The following is a 19,335-nucleotide window of genomic DNA, read 5'->3' on the forward strand; positions in this document are numbered from 1 at the left end:
ATAGTAACCACGCCAACAGCACTCCACCACAGCTCATTTTGTCTCTGGTGCGCTTCTCGACAGGTGTGACACCATCTGGTTAACGGCGCGTGTGAATGTATCTGCTCTCTCAGCCATCTGTTTGTTTTGCACTGACGAGCCTTCTCTCTTTGAATCATCTAAGCGTGCGCATCCCACACTTCCACCTACAGTTACTACAGTCAGTCTTAAGAAGGTGTACTGGCATTTGTACAGTGCTGAACATTTAGACTTTTTGTATTTAGTAGAATATAAATCCGGATTTTCTGTTTTCGGTTTTCCAAAATAAAAGTGAGAATTTACGATCCTTCCTCATAGCTGTACTTCCAGCAGTACCTCATCTCCTGCGTTCCCAATTTCTCAGAAGTTGTCCTACGAAAATTGTAGAAGTAGCACTCCTGGAAGAAAGGATATTGTGACAATATTCCTTCGTCACAGCCTGGGGTTAGAGACCCGGCCCGGCACACAGTTTTTATCTGCCAGGAAGTTTCACATCGGCGCACACCCACTGCAGAGTGAACACACAACCTATTTCATAATCTATTGGCACCATAAAAATGTTATGAGGTATAATGTAGACCAAGTGGGTCTCTCGTAAATGATATTATCTCATTAACTGTTATCCCCACAAAAAAATGTTATTACAATTTTCGGTAGAACTCTTAGGGTCCTATTAAGAAATGCCATCAGACCTTTTGTACGAATTTATTACTTTTACATGACAAAAGTGAGTCCCACATTAATTATATAATGTCATCGTCACAAAAAATGTTATTATAGTTTTTGGTAGAACTCTGGGGTGCTATTCATAACTGTCATCAGAACTATTCTACGAATTTTGCTTTCGTAGAGAAAGTGAGTATCAGATTAAAACAATTATCGTATAAACTATTATCGCCACAAAAATGTTCTTATCATGTTCAATACAACTCTTCGGGTGCTATCCAGAACTGCCAACAGAACAGTTATACAAATTTATTTTTCCCAAACTGACAATTTTTTACCATACCAAACTTTTGCCGAGTTATTGTTTTCTTCCCGAAATTCTAGAAAACTATTCGTGTTTTGAGCAGAGAAATCTAGAACTATTGCATACGTATGAAGAACGAAAAAAATGTATATTTCTCGTAAAAGGGGTGCAAACTTCACGGGAAAGGCTCATAAACATTCCTTATTAAATGCAGTTACTACGTAAACAATTACCTGCACAGAATATGTTACTAGTATTTTCGATAGAACTCTTACAATGCTGTCCAGAGCTGTCACCAGAATGTACGAATAGACATAATTTTTTGCAGAGCAAGTGAGCCCCACAATTAATCAATTATCTTACAAACTATTATAACCACAAAAATTGTTATTATGATTATCGATAGAAGTCTTGGGCTGTTATCCAGAACTGTTCATCAAAGCTGTTGTACGAATTAATTATTTTCTGTGGAGACAGTGGGTCTAACATCAAAGCAGTTACCGTAGAAACTATCATCGCCACAAAAAGATGTTATTGGATTTTCGATAGAGCTCTTGGTGTTCTGTTCAGAACTTTTGTACGAATTTACTTTTTGCCAACATTGACAAAGAATGTTTTCGATACGAAATTTTTTTCGAGTATTGTTTTTTTCTTCTTTAAATTCTGCAGAACTATTCAAATTTTGTACAAAGAACTCTAGAACTATGCCATATCTATCAAGAACTCTGAAAAAAATATACATTTCTGAAAAAAGGGTGCCAGTTTCACAGTACGAGCTCTTATGGAGTTCTTAATTAAGTTGCAATTACCTCTTAAACTATTACCTGCACAAAAAAATGCTACTAGGATTTTCGATAGAACTCTTCACGTGTTGTCCAGAACTGTCATCAGAACTGTTGTACGAATATATTTATATTTTCTGTAGAGAAAGTGTGTTCCACGTTAAATCAATTTATCTCATAAACTATTATCGCCATAGAGAAATAATGTTGGGATTTTCGGTAGAGCTCTTGGGGTTCTGTTCAGAACTGTCCTCAGAACTGTTCTACGAGTTTAATTTTTGCGAAAATTGACAAAGAATGTTTTCGATACGAAAATTTTTTCGAGTATTGTTGTTTTCTTTGCTAAATTCTGCAGAACTATTGAAATTTTGTACAAAGAACTCTAGAACTATGGCATATCTATCAAGAACTCTGAAAAAAATTACTATTTCTGAAAAAAAGGCTGCCAACTTCACAGTAAGTGAAAAGATTTTATCATTAAAACGCAATTATCTCGTAAACTATTAGCTGCACAAAAAAATGTTACTTAGATTTTCCATAGAACTCTTGGAGCTCTGTTCAGAACTGTGCTCAGAACTCTTGTACTTATTTATATTTTGCGGAAATTGACAAAGAATTTTTTCGATACGATAATTTTTTCGAATATTGTTGTTTTTTTCGCTAAATTCTGTAGAACTATTGAAATTTTGTACAAAGAACTCTATAACTATGGCACATCATCAAGAACTATGAAAAAATATATATTTCTCGAAAAAGGGGTACTAACCATTTGAACCAAAACCGGAGCAGAAGAGAATCGAAGCATTTGAGATGTGGTGCTAAAGATGAATGTTGAAAATTGGGTGGAGTGATAAGGTAAGGAATGAGGAGGTTCTGCGCAGAATCGGAGAGGAAAGGAATATGAGGAAAACACTGACAAGAAGAAGGGACACAATGACAGGACGCCTGTTAAGACATCCGAGCCTGACTTCCACGGTACTATAGGGAGCTGTAGAGGGCAGAAACTGCAGAGGAAGATATAGATTGGAATACATCCAGCAGATAATTGACATTACCATTACAAGTGCTTCTCTGAGATGAAGAGGAGAGAAATTCGTGGTGGGCCACATCAAACCAGCCAGAAGACTGATGCCTCAAAACAAAAACAAACAAAAAAAAAAGATTTGTAAGGTGTCAGGCAAATCCAACACCTTCCATGAAAACCCTGACATGATAAGCAAATCCAGTAGTATGTCACATAGCTCCGAATAAATCGTGACATTAAATTAACCAAAGTAATACGAGTAACGAGTGAGCAAATGGAATACCACAGACTAACACAAGAATGCCCAAATGCATGTCATACCTTCCCACCGTGAGACAGACGCAGTTCCGAGGGGAGAAACGAGAACAGAAGCCGAGAGCAGAACCGTGTTAAGCTGGGAGGCCCTACGATAAGGGACGGACACCCACGTCGCCATTCTCAAACTTTCTGCGTGGTGTCTGTTGTTCTAAGTCGTGTCTCCCTACCACTTTCGCGCAACGACGCTCTGAGCGCGTATTTTTTTTTTAAGGTAATTGACTAGTTTGAACCTGGGACCTGTTGCTGATAAGGAGACGCCAGACCACACATCACATGTAGAGTTGAGAAGAGTTCAGTGAGACTAGCGATGATATAATCAAATACTTAATGATTTCAGCGTCAGCTCCACTGCACTCCCTGTAAAAGAATCTTAATACTAACTAAATTTAGTGGAAGGGGTTCAAAACTTTCCTATTTTAGTTAGCTGGTAAAATAACGTCGAAAAAGCAGTCAAGTTTACCATTGGAAATCTTATTCCACACATAAAACATTGTTTATAAATTGCACTATTGATAAAAGGAAATGTTTTAATACAGGATGATAAAAACCAACTGCGTTCAAAAAAATGTGAACGAATATTCCCTGAATGGGTTTCCAAGTTCTACAATGGATCGAAGGATGACCTATGCCATATCACATCTATAATCTAGATTTAAATTAAGTTTCACAAAAGAGAAAACTCTCAAAATGGTCTACAGTGACCCTCAATTATCTTTAATTACTTATCTAACTTGTAAATTACAGTGGCTGATGTGGCTTCTCAATAACTATATAACAGACAAATCATCGCGTTTCAGATTTTTACTTCAAGTGGCAAATGTGAACACCATGGGCTTTAATTGACGATCGACACTAGTATTACGCAAAAAGGGGGTGTAACAGATGAGACTTTTGCAGTTCTGAGTGAAGCTTTATGCGCTGTTATGCGGCATTGCGTGCGTTCATTACCTTGTCGGTGTTCGTCAGGGGGTGGCGGACAGCACAGCTCTGCTCACCTCGCCGTTTCGGAAGCAACTCTCTCCTAACTTCTCCTTACTACAATTTACCGAAGTTGGTTTAAAAAAAACTATCTGGCTGTGTTTTCATCTGACCAATCAGGGTCTCAATGTTAACCTTAAGCTCTGCATACAAAAATTCTGTCCATCCAGTGAGAAACGTTATACTTTTCGTGGTGGGGCAATGTTTTTAAAGTTTGCAACGTAACAGAGACGCGGAAAAGTCTCACGCTAAAACTTGCAGCTGGTGTGGTCCTTTTAGTGTTATCGTAAGATCTATACTTTATCTTTTAACATGGGCTGGGGGGTAGTCCTAGCGGTTAGCTGGCGACGTGGGTGTCCGTCCCTTATCGTAGGGCCATCCAGCTTAACACGGTTCTGCTCTCGGCTTCTGTTCTCGTTTCTCCCCTCGGAACTGCGTCTGTCTCACGGTGGGAAGGTATGACATGCATTTAGGCATTCTTGTGTTAGTCTGTGGTATTCCATTTGCTCACTCGTTACTCGTATTGCTTTGGTTAATTTAATGTCACGATTTATTCGGAGCTATGTGACATACTACTGGATTTGCTTATCATGTCAGGGTTTTCATGGAAGGTGTTGGATTTGCCTGACACCTTAAGATTGTGCGGAACTAGTAACAGGCGGTCAGGTGACCATCCACCGCCGACGCAAATCATGATAGTGAAGTTGTGTGTAGGTGCCCGTCGATTGTGTGGAACTGGAGCAGTAAGATGGGTTTGTGTGCAGACCTGACAGAATGGTGGATAGAATCTGTGATGCTCGGGAGCGTCCGTTACCACAAAGTCAATGAAGTTGTCCGATTTGTTGCTCCTTCAACGTAGACAGTCCGCTGCGTCTACAAGTAATGGTTTACGTCACAGCTATGTAACACGACGTGAGATCGGTGGTCGTAGAAAGGTTGCAATCGATAGGGACTGGAGGAATCAGAGGCGAGTGCCATGCCCTGTCAATGACAATCGTTCAAGACCCAACAGGGACTATTGATGTCAGTCAAGGGGAGGTTTACTATCCTTGGGCCGCAAAAAGCATGTTCTTTGAGAATTTTTTTCTCGGGATGTGTTATAGACATCAATGTCAAAATTGGTCAAAATGTTTATTGATATGTTCTCTACAAACTGAAATTTTGTCGACCGGAAATGTCGAAGAGCAAAGGTGGAAGTGCCGTCGGAACGAAACAAAATTTAGAAGTAGATCTCCACGCGCGGTATGTCACAGGTCAGCCGGCTCGTCTGAAATCAAAATTGAGTTGACGTTAGCGAAGTATATAAGATTCCTTAGGAGTTGTACCTCGCTTAAGGTAGTTGGACCATAGGGAAGAAAATGGCCGTCATTTGAAAAAAAATAGGGTTTTCTCATCGATTTTTCGACTTAGTCGGCAAAGTAAAAATATTTATAGTTGATGGATCGGAATAAAAGTGGTACAACTCCCAGACAATTTAGTTAGCTTCGTCGGGAACAAAGAATCATGCCAATCGGTTCATTAGATTCGAAGTTAGCATACCACGCGATAAAAAAAACGTCATTTAGAGAAAAACTCGTTTGAAGTTTTGACTACATATGCATGCAATATTATGCAACGTACGTTCAATCTGCTATTCCGGGTCCATAAACAAGTCCTTCCTCTTCCTCATAGAGGGCGTTCTGCTCGATCTGGGCCATCCTGCGCTGCTCCAGAGCCGCTCGTACGGCCGGTGACAAGCGGTTTTCGGCCGCTTGAATCCGGTGGTCGTCCGAATGTTTGGCGCACTGCGTCGAATCGAGTCCCAGGGCTACGTCTATCGTTGTCATGGTCTTCAGAATTGCTGAATACCCTTCGTTGAAGCTGCCCACTGCCAGAAAAGTCACAATCTCCACAGTCTTCGCACCAGAATGCAAATGGTTGGGGGCTAACTTCCAAACACGCGTGTTCAAACTTTCATTTGAATTTTGTGTTTCCTCCCAAGCACCGGTTCAACAACTCGTCCTCCGAAAGAAAAAAACTGGTGCGTGAAAAAGGCCGATTTCAGGCAGGTGCATTTTTTTGTTCAACCGCAAATAACAAACATTTCCGTTCCGTATTCGGAAAAACCGTTTCAGGGGTGGATTCTAAACACTTTCATGGATCCAAAAATGCAATTCAAAAAAATCGATTTTTTATCCCAAAGATAGTAAACCTCCCCTTAATAAAGGTGCATTTGAGCAAGTTTTCTAGTGAACAATGTAAAGAGAGCTGCATACAATGGACATTTGGAGTCTGGTACCTCGTAAAAGATAACTAATCATAGAAGCACATAGCTGCAGATCTTCAACACCATAACAACACTTAAACTGGGCAATAGCTAACTGCACTACACCGTCCGATCAAAACGTTCCGAGACTGATTTTATTCCTCGCATATAGATGTCAGCGCGGTAACTGCGTTGGCAGCTTAAACTGCAGATGTGCATTCAACCAGTCAGTTGTGAGCAGGAAGTGTTATGTAGTGGACGTGTGTCAGCATTGTTACATCACAAATCGCAATGGCACAACATCTCTAAATCATGTGTTCAAGACGTTCTGCGGAATGTTTTCAGGAAGAGATGAATGTGTGCAATGTTTGTGTCGCACACCTTGACTCCCGAGCAACAACAACGACGCGTGGACGCCTGCAGCGACTTGGTTGAAATGCAAAACATGGACAATTCTCTTGTGTAAAAAGTCGTCGTGGGGAACGAGACTTAGCGTTATCAATACAAACCTATGACAAAACGTCGAAGTGCTGAAATTCACATAAAAGATCAGTTGATATTCTAATCAACCTGATGCACGGGCTGAACAACGTCTCAAAGGAGGGCTTTTCTGACAGATTCACATGATTGTATGAACATTTTGTGCATTGTACCCAAGTGAGGAGAGACTATGTAAAACACCTGAACCATAATAACCATCTTAACCTTTTTTATTAATCTAGCCTCGAAACTGTGTGGACTGACAGGTTATGGTGTGGTGCGGCAAGATGCTAGGCGTCGAATGCGCTGATCCCAGTCACACACAACCCAGTGTGTGTGGAGGGTGTAGTTCAGACTGGAGGTGGTTCTCTGATATTTTGTGGGTGTTGCTCATAGCATTATCTGGACCCACTCATTCTGATTACCGTGAACATGGACTGGGATGTTTTCTTAAGCATAGTCAGTGACCACGTGCGGCCATTTCTTGCACATCTGCAGGATGAGTGTCCTGTGAACACTCCCAGCTTCCACAATGACAACAGCTGCATTCAAGGGGCTGCACAGATACGTTGCCTGTTTGACCAAAACTAAGGCACTATCATATCTCCACTGCCCCGCTAAGTTATGCGCTGTTAATGCCGTAGGAAATGTTTGGGACTATTTGGGAGGCTGCAGATAAGCCAACAATTGTGAATGGCTTCAGATTGGCGCACCATAACTGAAGAAGTAGACTCTTTTTCCTTGTCAAACTGAGGCGATTTTCAAAACCATAAGTGTTGTTACGCGGTATTGGCGTGATTTCTCCTGGGGGTGACAATTATTTCTCCAGTACGCCCAGTTTCTCATACTCTACAGGGCCGTTTACTGTTCCTCGAGACGAACTTTTACACAGTGTTGTGTCCACCTCTACAGAGCGTAGTCCATTACATAAATCACATAAAGTGCTGTAGTGAAGTGGCCATATAGGGGAAATGACGGAATATTGCATACATTTCGCAGAGTGTTGTCATTCTTGAATGAAACAATTTATTTGGGTAGCAAAGGATCATGGTCACCGACTTCGTTGACAAGTGTGGGACGCGGTGAGAATTTCGTAAGTGGAGAAGGTAATGGTATGTCGGCTTAGCTATGCAGTGTAAATGTATCGTGAGCCACCAATGACGCCATTGCGATAAGCCATCATGTAATTTGCAGATCACTCTGCGACACTAATTTGGGAGGTGAATGTTGACTAAGAGTCGCCGGGTGAAGATCAGCTGACATGTTACCGTCTAGTAGCTCACTGTACAAAGAAACCAAGTAGTGTCCTTCATGTCTACCACAGTAGTTGGAGGAATCCTGCTCCGCACGGGATTGAGAGGTGGATGGAAAGAAGGTTACACTAAATGTCTATTCGAGTCAGGTTCATTAACGATGTAGTGGTTGGATTCGACCGAAAAGACTGGGGGGGGGGGGGGAGAATGGTGGTCTGCTTAAGGAATTATCGGAACATTCACGTGGATCTAAATCTCAGTTCTGATGAAAAGGATTCCACGAACCTTGGTAGCACTGTGAAGCAGACCAATTGGGCCATGGTAAAGACGACGTATCGATAAAAAAACAAGTTTACTCGATAATACCGAAACTAGAGGGCTGCTTTTTGTTGCTGTTGTCAGCTATTCCGCTTTTGTTGTACCAGAATTTGGCTTATGGATAAAAAAATGTACCAAAAAGAAAATAATGCCAAAGTTAACATCAAAATAAGATACGATACAACAGAAGACTGATACAATATGGTTGAACTTGAAAGTTGTTTTTCTAAAAAGGTATCCAGAAGATCCATTAAAAAAACAAGTAAGCTGTGGATAACTAAGGGAATTAAAATCTCATGTAAGAGGAAGAGGGAAATTTATACAAAGTCCAGAGTAAGTCAAGATGCAACATGAATTGCATACTATAAAAACTACTATAACATTTTAAGGAGAGTCATTAAAATGTTCAGAAGTACGCACGTCCTGACAGAAATAAATAATGCAGGTAATAAGATTAAAACAGTCTGGGACATTCTCAAACAGGAGACGAGACAGCCAGTCCTGTTAATCGTCAACCTTCTGTAAGTGTATGGTTGGAAGCACCCCACGTCGACTGGCGTGCCGTTTGGCAATCGGTGTGCGCTCCTTATCTTGACACTGACGTCCAGTCTGCATGGAACGTTACTGTCAATGGGAAGTAAGTATGTCGGTCACGCCTTCACGGGATTCAGCCGGCACACATCCTGTTGTGTGTCGGCTGTGATGTTCCGGACACGGACGAGCATCGCCTGGCGTCCGGATCGGCGAGAGGTGTCCTCTCCTTGGTGCGACAGACGTTGTCCCTAATTACCCGTACACCTCCTCATCAGATACCTACTCACATGCTGCTTTCCGAAGGGGAGATACTTCCATCAAGCGAAGAGGAGCTCCGTGAAGTGGACTTGTGGACACGCAGTTTGCTGTTTATTTGCTGATGGCGAGAAAAATATCCCGACTGACAGCCATTATGCAGGGGGCGGGGACCAGGGTTCGATTCCAGGTATTGCCACGGATTTTTTCCCATGGTGGGACGATTGGTACGGGGTGCACTCAGCCTCATGGGACCAACCGAGGAGCTCCTCGGCCGATTAGTAGCGGTTCCAAGGTCAAGACACCCAACAACGACAGGGGGAGCGGTGTGCTGACCACAGGTTCTCCATACTGTTGCGATGAACCCATTGGCAAAAGATAACACGGCGGTTGGTATGGCTGGAATGGCCCATAGAACCAGAATGCGGAGGTTTTGTTTTGCCCTTACACTTACATAATTAGTGAATGCTGTCATAGACCGACATGAAGGTTATGACATGAGACGCCATCCACTGCAATTTTCGCTTCCTGATGTGACTCATGTTTTTGTACACCATGCGATATAAACAATAGTACGAAATCGGTGCTATTACCAATGTTTCTCTTAAAATATTTACAGTTACAAAATTCTACACTTACAACATTGACAAATGTTGCACGTTAAGATGATTTAATGTTATGTTGAATTAATGCATATTTGCCAAATGCACTACACTGTCCAGTCACATTAACGTGAGCACCTCTCAGAAGCCTGAATAACCATCTTTTGCAGTGCGAGACGTGTAGGAAGATGTTGAGGATTCACTGTGCGAACAGCCTGATCGAGATGGTTCCCCAGGTTCTCGATTGGTTTTAAATCCGTGGAGTTTGGTAGCCAGGAGAGCATGGTAAATTCATCCTGGTACTCTTTGAACCACGTACGTATTCTGTGAGGTGTGTGACACATTTCAGAGTCCTCCTGGTAGGTGCCATCGTGCTGAGGAAAAACAAACTGTATGCAGGGGTCAACATGGCACCCGATGATAGAGGACACGTGTGTTGATCCGTTGCGTCTTCCAGAATGACAACATCACCCAGGGTATGCCCTCAGGCTTGGACCCCTCCGAAGATTTGCTTTCTGGTTTTTCAAGCTGTGCACTCCAACAGATACCTATCCAATGGAGGATAAAACGTGATTCATCTGAAAAAGCCACCTGTCGCCACTCAGTGGACTTACAGTTACGGTTCTGGTGTGCAAATTGGAACCTTCCTCAGATGAACAGCAGTCATTATGGGTGCAAGATCCAGGAGTCTGCCATGGATGCCCATACGCAGCCACGTTCGCTGAACGGTTGTTGACGAGACACTGTTGGTGGCCCCTTGGTGCATGTGGCCAATCAGTTGCTCAACAGTTGCACGTCGGTCCACCTGTACAAATCTCCGCAGCCGTTGTTCACCCCTGTCATCGCTGGCCCTTGGTGCACTGCAATTTTTGACAGTGGCAATTTGCCACGTACAATATACTTCAACCCCGACTTGGCCGTTTCGGAAATGCTTCCAGCCTTGGTTCAAAAACCAGCGATCGTACCGTTTTGGACGTAAGATAAATCGATCCTTTCCACGTTATCACAACGACTGCACTGTCTTCCACGTCCTCGACATGCTTTACATGCCCTCCACTGTTAGTGCTACCACCTGTCGCCTGGGAGGGGTTTATTGCACGTTGACGTCGAACGTCGGCGGTCATCACATTAATATGACTGGGATATGAGAAGGGCTAACATTTGCAGTATGCAAGATGTGATGATGACTTGCAAAATGAATTCATTTGACTTCCCAATGTTGAGGGAATATTCTGCAGCAAATTACACTTTCAGTAATTGCGACAGAATGTTACAATTTAAGGAACATATCAAGATTATGACATTATTTTGTATTAAAATTATGGCATTAGGGATCTGGAACTCTCCCTCATTAAATCATATCTCAGTAACAGAAAGCAAACTGTAAGCTACAATGGTCAAAAGTCACACTTACTGAATGTCACTAGAGGTGTTCCCCAAGGATCAGTGCTTGGGCCATTACTGTTTATAATACACTCCTGGAAATGGAAAAAAGAACACATTGACACCGGTGTGTCAGACCCACCATACTTGCTCCGGACACTGCGAGAGGGCTGTACAAGCAATGATCACACGCACGGCACAGCGGACACACCAGGAACCGCGGTGTTGACCGTCGAATGGCGCTAGCTGCGCAGCATTTGTGCACCGCCACCGTCAGTGTCAGCCAGTTTGCCGTGGCATACGGAGCTCCATCGCAGTCTTTAACACTGGTAGCATGCCGCGACAGCGTGGACGTGAACCGTATGTGCAGTTGACGGACTTCGAGCGAGGGCGTATAGTGGGCATGCGGGAGGCCGGGTGGACGTACCGCCGAATTGCTCAACACGTGGGGCGTGAGGTCTCCACAGTACATCGATGTTGTCGCCAGTGGTCGGCGGAAGGTGCACGTGCCCGTCGACCTGGGACCGGACCGCAGCGACGCACGGATGCACGCCAAGACCGTAGGATCCTATGCAGTGCCGTAGGGGACCGCACCGCCACTTCCCAGCAAAATTAGGGACACTGTTGCTCCTGGGGTATCGGCGAGGACCATTCGCAACCGTCTCCATGAAGTTGGGCTACGGTCCCGCACACCGTTAGGCCGTCTTCCGCTCACGCCCCAACATCGTGCAGCCCGCCTCCAGTGGTGTCGCGACAGGCGTGAATGGAGGGACGAATGGAGACGTGTCGTCTTCAGCGATGAGAGTCGCTTGTGCCTTGGTGCCAATGATGGTCGTATGCGTGTTTGGCGCCGTGCAGGTGAGCGCCACAATCAGGACTGCATACGACCGAGGCACACAGGGCCAACACCCGGCATCATGGTGTGGGGAGCGATCTCCTACACCGGCCCTACACCACTGGTGATCGTCGATGGGACACTGAATAGTGCACAGTACATCCAAACCGTCATCGAACCCATCGTTCTACCATTCCTAGACCGGCAAGGGAACTTGCTGTTCCAACGGGACAATGCACGTCCGCATGTATCCCGTGCCACCCAACGTGCTCTAGAAGGTGTAAGTCAACTACCCTGGCCAGCAAGATCTCCGGATCTGTCCCCCATTGAGCATGTTTGGGACTGGATGAAGCGTCGTCTCACGCGGTCTGCACGTCCAGCACGAACGCTGGTCCAACTGAGGCGCCAGGTGGAAATGGCATGGCAAGCCGTTCCACAGGACTACATCCAGCATCTCTACGATCGTCTCCATGGGAGAATAGCAGCCTGCATTGCTGCGAAAGGTGGATATACACTGTACTAGTGCCGACATTGTGCATGCTCTGTTGCCTGTGTCTATGTGCCTGTGGTTCTGTCAGTGTGATCATGTGATGTATCTGACCCCAGGAATGTGTCAATAAAGTTTCCCCTTCCTGGGACAATGAATTCACGGTGTTCTTATTTCAATTTCCAGGAGTGTATTTATAAATGACCTGCCCAGCAATATGCCATGCAAATCTGTGCTTTACGCAGATGATACAACTTTCATCAATTCAGGGAAGGACACAAATAAACTGAAGGAGCAAAGTAAAGATTTTTTCAGATTATCCAATATGTGGTTCGAAGCCAATGAGTTAGCTATTAACTATGAAAAGACTGTAAATATATCCTTCAGCTTATCCAATGCTGATATTGGGTACACTTCTACCAAACTTCTTGGCATATACTTAGATACGAAATTGACCTGGCAGAGTCACATAGACAACATATCTCGAAAGCTTTCGCGAGTTATCTATCTACTGAAAAAATTACACACCTGTGTTTCTGAAAGCCTGCTGATTAATTCCTATTATGCATTCTTTCATTGCCATATTAGCTATGGTATTCTTCCATGGGGTAATTCTCCATGGTCCAGGAAAATTTTTATTTGGCAGAAGAAAGCCATCAGGAGCATCTCTGGGATTACTAAAAATAACACATCATGTAGGTCATACTTCAAAGAATTACAGATAATGACAGTCCCTTCTCTTTTTATATACATTTGCCTTTTGTACATAAAGGAAAACTTTAACAGTTACAACCTTAGGCAGTCCGTTCATAGTCATATCACTCGTCAAACATTTAAGATTGACATACCAACAACTTGGCTCAAGAAAACACAAGACAGTTATGAATACATGGGAATAAGGCTTTTCAACACATTACCTGTGCAGGCACATTGTGTCTCTCTTAATATATTTAAAAGTAAGACTAAAAAATGGCTGAAAGACAAAGCTCTTTACAGTGTTAAAGAATTTGAAAACTCTTCAAAAATAGACATGACTTACGAAACAACTTGCAACTCTGTTTGTACGTCTTCCTAACCTTTTTTGTCTCTGTAGTTCCACGTTTAACTGTTAAACATGAGGAGAAATCCTAATGTATGAAATGTATTCTTTCATTAGGCACATTCTATAAAATGCACACTTTAGTTACGTGGGATATCTTTATGTATCAAATGTATTCCTTTATTATGTATGTTCTTTTAAAATGTATACTTTAGCTTTGTGTGATACCTCACAATAGTTATATTTCTTAATATGTAAATTGTACATTACTCATGACGACATCGATTGCATGTAAATGCTTAAAGATGGATAAATAAATAAATAAATAAATAAAAAGATCTACATTATATTTATAGCGAATGGAGTGTAAAATTCAAGGTCAGACTTCAGAAAATTAAATTGAAACCAGAGCATTGCTAACATCTGAGCTCCAGTGTACTGAACTGATTAAAATGTTTCACTGTATTTTAACATCAAAAAATGTGGATAAAAGATTTGTGGAAGCAGATATGGATAATGGTCGGTGAAAATGTGGTTAGTACTTTTATTATTTGTACAGACCTCTAGTTATATGGTTCATTTTGTAGGCTTCTGAGACATTAAAATGTGTTAGTTTCCATCGGACAGGGATAAAGCCTGGCAATTTTTGAGCTGATATAAGAAAACCATGAAAAACCTAAACCAAGACAGTGAAACGGAGGTCGTTTTCCCAGATGAGATCTTCTCAGAGCAACTTGTCAGCGAAAACGCGTAGAGGGCTGTGGCGCTCACCTCGGGCTGGAAGGTGTCGATGAGGTAGGCGGGCAGGCAGGGCTCGAGCACGGCCATGGCGGTGGTAGACACCAGGATGGCGCCGGCCGCCACCGTGATGCGCGCGTCGCCCAGCAGCTGGCGCACGCCCCGAGTCGCCACCGCCACCTGTGGCCACAAGGCACGGCTTCAGCTGCAGCTGCCTCCCCTCCCTACTCTTGCTGCTCCTACTCTACTTGTTTCTCCACCATCCCTCGCACTTCCCCCTGTCCTCTTCATTGTAATGAAGCTGAATGTGTTACTTCCATGTGCGACATATTGAAGGCGCTTTTCGAAAGTAGGGGTCTACTGACTAGAAAAGATCGCACCTGAAACATATCATACCATTATCATATTGTTATGTCAATGAATTTCATCATTTTTCACTATCCGCCAAATCTAAAAATCCTCTATGCCAATGTTGTGTGGATATCTGCTCCACCAAAGTTGTGTCACTCCTTCCAAATTCTTGAACACTACACGTCTATCTTGTATTTTGGATATGTTTTCCTTCCTCCCACATGGGTCCTTGACCATCAATATAAGATCTTATCTCTCTTTATCCACACTGAACACCTCAATACATCAGCAAACTCGACTCCAATAACTCTATTGTTTCTCCTCTAATTTCCATTCCACTCTCACGCTAAAAACAACTCAACCCACCAAACCTGTACGCACATACACTCCTTATTCTCTCCCTACAAAACCGGCCACCTCCCTCTCCCAGACAATGAAATCTGCCCCGATATTTATCCATATATCAACTATAACATTTCCCCACCCATCTTCCCCATGTCAGGACTTCCCCTTCACATTTCCCTCTTCGCCTTTCCCTATTCCTTTCCTCATTATGGCCTTGTCCAAATACTACTCTTCTACTCAATTTCTGTTTCTCACTGTCCATCCCAGTACCTATCCTCATCTCCATAATTACAATGTAACAGACCTCTATGTTTATATCCATTCCCTACAACCCTACAGAACTGCAACGTTTCCTTCCCTTAGATATATTTCCCGAATGCATGTTCTTAAAATTTTAATGAAACTGTAGTGCCACAAGACGTGATTTATCAGTGAATTTATTGGTATAACTCACTTCCCCAAATTTGGCTGTGTGCCATTATCAAGTGGAGGTAACTGTGCTTTGGTAAATCTAAAATCCTAGAAGTCACCTGACATATGTGAGTGTCATATACGATTTTTAGGTTTTGACATGTACTAAAGTGCAATTATTTCCACTGACAAATGGTTGAAACTGCAATATTCAGTTTTACAATTAAGTAATTTTACGCTCAAAAGTCGACCGTGATATCATTTACAAAATTTTACACGACAATGAACTCCAGCTATGAGAAATTAGTCTTCGGTTTTTTTCAGATTTCTTGTATACATTAATTTGAAAAGTCACAAGAATGGTCCCAGGCATTCTTTTTACTACTAGACAACTCGAAAAATATGAATCGAAAATACTGTCATTCCATACGCGTCTTTCAAAAAGCAAGAATACAGATTTTCTCGCTATATTTTCCAGTATTTGAAGTTTAGTTCCAGGCCACTAGGAGAAATATAAATGGGAAATGGTATCATTTATTACTCGTCTTTCAAAAAGCAAGAATACAGAATTTCGCGTCGTATTTTCCCGTATTCGAAGTTCACTTCCAGGACACTAGGAATGCTGCTGTCGTTCTCTGCTTCCGTATCGTAACATGGGCAGTGCACTTCTTCTACTTGGGTGTTCTGTGGGGAAACGCACAGAATAGCTACGAAGATGGAATAAGAGGTACGAAGAGGATGGAGATCGAGCGATATAAAACCGTAAAATCTGAGCTATATTATTGTGGTTTGGGTGAAGAGTGAATGGTTCAAGGAGGAGAACTGAGATCTCACATCAAGATTATAATCACAAAAACTCAGACATTTAACTTCAAAGACGTCAATGGAAATATATCTTAATGCGGTATGTGTATGTTACATTGTCGTAAGTTTGGGACTTTTATTCTGGGAAATGGCAATAAATAGTGATATGAACTACATGTAATGGCCTGTAAATCAATATACTTTTGCTCTCTCAAGAATTTTCTTTGAAGATTTATAGTAAATATTCTTGGTGAAAATTAAACTTCATTTTGTACTAATGCAAAACTTTTTCAGAAAGCCAAAGGGAGCTTCACTCTATCATTTCTTTGGCACTAAGGCAGTAACTGTTGAGTGTACCTCTGAAAATTAATACGGTTTGCTGGAACAATGTAAAAATGGTTCAAATGGCTCTGAGCACTATGGAACTTAACATCTGAGGTCATCAGTCCCCCAGAACTTAGAACTACTTAAACCTAACTAACCTAAGGACATCACTCATATCCATGCCCGAGGCAGGATTCGAACCTGCGAGTGTAGCGGTCGCCCGGTTCCAGACTGAAGCGCCTCGAAGCGCTCGGCCACCACATTGTAAAAGGAAGGACGACAAATCATGAGGGAAAGAGAAAGTACTGGAAAAAATGTATTGTTTTTTTACGAAATATAATTACTTTGAACTTATTGAAACAACTGTTAAATGTGGATAGCCTAATTAATATTCTCAAAACTGATATAGAAGTGCGGTGAAATTAACTCCTCGTATCTACCAGCTTGCTTCCAAAAAATATTTGTTTGTTCAATGTCCTACACAGAGCTGCTTAATAAGTGAGATACTAACTCTATTTGTTTTACAAAGTGTTATACTTGCTGTCAGCTTATTGTTTGTATTCAGCACTAGAACCTGTGGACTAGACGCAACAGTGTTTTACAAGTCAGTTATCTGTTGCCTGTGATTTTTGTACAGTTCATTAAGGTTTTAATCATTCCTGTGTTGTGATACATTTGGTCAGACTTGTTCCAATAACAAGTGTCAGTAGTTTTGCGTGAAACTTTAAACTGCCAATGATTCTTTTGACTTTGAGGACACACATTTATGTGATAATACTTTCGAAAAATACTTTCACTTAAGTATGCTTGCACATTAATTACTCGTGTTGTGTAAATACTTAAGGAGTGCTGTTAGTGCTACACACTACAATTAAGTGTTCATGCACTGACTAGTCTTAAACTAAATTCTCTAAACCATTAATTTAGTGAGGGCTTAGTAATACAGAGTGCAGTCATAATCCGATGCATTAGGCATTAGGCATAACTTATAATTACTTCAAAAACGTTATTTTCATGAGGATCGAAGTTTGAGTTGTATTACAAAGATCGTCAACTATCTGCAAAGCCTTATAAATATCTTTTTATTCTACATTTTAGTCTTTGAGTTTTAAAAATGAACAGCTTAATTTTACGTAAATACCACCAATAAAATTCATGTTTTTATTAATTTTTGAAACGTACGTAAATGCTGCATTGTTTAATTTAATTGTTTTATGTTAATGTATTTTTAAACGTTTTGGTGGAAGAGAGATGTTTATACCTCTTGCAGCTTACCGTCACGCCAGAATCGCGCATGGGGAGGGCGGGGGAATAGCGGGAGGGGAATGGCAGAACAATAAAGAAACAAACGTGTTTCATTTATAATTTGGGGCCTCTGTAGCTGATGATGTAAGAACTCCAGTAACAGAGTAAGGTGACTAACGTGGTCGATTTCCTGAAATTACATGAATCATCTACTGTGCAAAAACTGACACATTTTAAGTATATTACACAAATGAAAGTAACAGAATTAGCATCCGCTGAAAGCATGATCTTTACTGATTTTATTAAATTTTCACTTTACATTCCAAGTACTTTTGCAACTTCAGAGCAATAATTTGAAACCCTATGCTTACAATTCCGCCGTGGTGTTTCAGCCAACCAAAACGCAAAAATTCAGCATTGTAAGTCGCCCTTTAAGATGTAACAGGGACTGGAAGTATATCGATGTGAGATGACGCCTGCAATGAGGTTATTAAGAAAATTTCTTAGAATGAAGACTACTCCGTATCTCAGCTTTCCACGTTCGACTTTCTGAAAATGACACATCTGTTTCGAAAGCATTTGGCACTAAACCAATGATATTACTACTGTTTCGAAAGTATTTGGCAGTAAGCTAATGTTATTACCAACTTGTTTAGTTTCAACAAATCCGGTAACAAAACATCTCCTTGAATACAGACTACTTTTTCCAAAATTTTACATTGAAATTAATTTACGTGACGTCTTAATGTTTCGGTAAATTTTAACGATGCCATTCCTATGGACTTATGCTGAGTCTCTAAATTAATATAAAAATCTAATGTCCATCCATCAGGTACGATGTCAGAAAAAAAGCCTCTCAGTCCATCCAGCACCGGACTAAGGTTCCATGCGCAGATTGAACTGTCCGTGATTTGTTAGTTTCTGTCAATGACTTTGAAACTTGTCATGCAGGCAGTTTCAGCTAACTGAGGTCATCATTAAAAATTCAGTGCAAGGTTGTCTGGGACACCTATGGTAGTCCCACAGAAAGGTGACGTAATAATTCACCCCCTAAGCGAGGTCTTGTGTATGACCGACAGCCTGCTCCACCCCATCCGTACGATATTCACCAATTGCACGACCAATTTATTTTTTCAGGCCCATGAATGCCACAGAGTTTATGAGGAATTTCTCACGCTTTATGACATTTTCACTGATAAATCGAGCCAGCGGTCCTAATTCACCCTCTATGGGACTGTTTATTTTCATAGATGTTCAAAGTCTTTACCAGACACAGAGAAAAGAGCAGGCCCATGAATGCCACAGAGTTTATGAGGAATTTCTCACGCTTTATGACATTTTCACTGATAAATCGAGCCAGCGGTCCTAATTCACCCTCTATGGGACTGTTTATTTTCATATATGTTCAAAGTCAGCACCAGACACAGAGAAAAGAGCAACAGCGTGAAAGACTCTGTGCACGTCGCTCTAGGAGCGCGAACTAATCATCATAGGCAGCTATATTCTCTACCTGACGGATCATTATGCTATATACATATTGTACGCGATCCATTTGGTTATACTCTGGCACCTTACAAATAAAATGTACAAAAATTA

General features: G+C 41.8%; 1 protein-coding gene across 1 annotated transcript in view; it reads right to left on the bottom strand.

The window, feature by feature from the left end:
- Positions 1-19,335, bottom strand: part of LOC124789008 (synaptic vesicular amine transporter-like) — a 135,042-nt gene that overhangs the window by 39,095 nt on the left and 76,612 nt on the right. The window contains exon 7 of the mRNA XM_047256295.1: positions 14,293-14,439. Coding sequence (XP_047112251.1) covers positions 14,293-14,439 — 147 coding nt within the window. The remainder of the gene's footprint in view (positions 1-14,292; positions 14,440-19,335) is intronic.

Source organism: Schistocerca piceifrons, chromosome 3 (genome assembly GCF_021461385.2).
Source record: "Schistocerca piceifrons isolate TAMUIC-IGC-003096 chromosome 3, iqSchPice1.1, whole genome shotgun sequence".
Lineage (NCBI taxonomy): Eukaryota > Metazoa > Arthropoda > Insecta > Orthoptera > Acrididae > Schistocerca > Schistocerca piceifrons.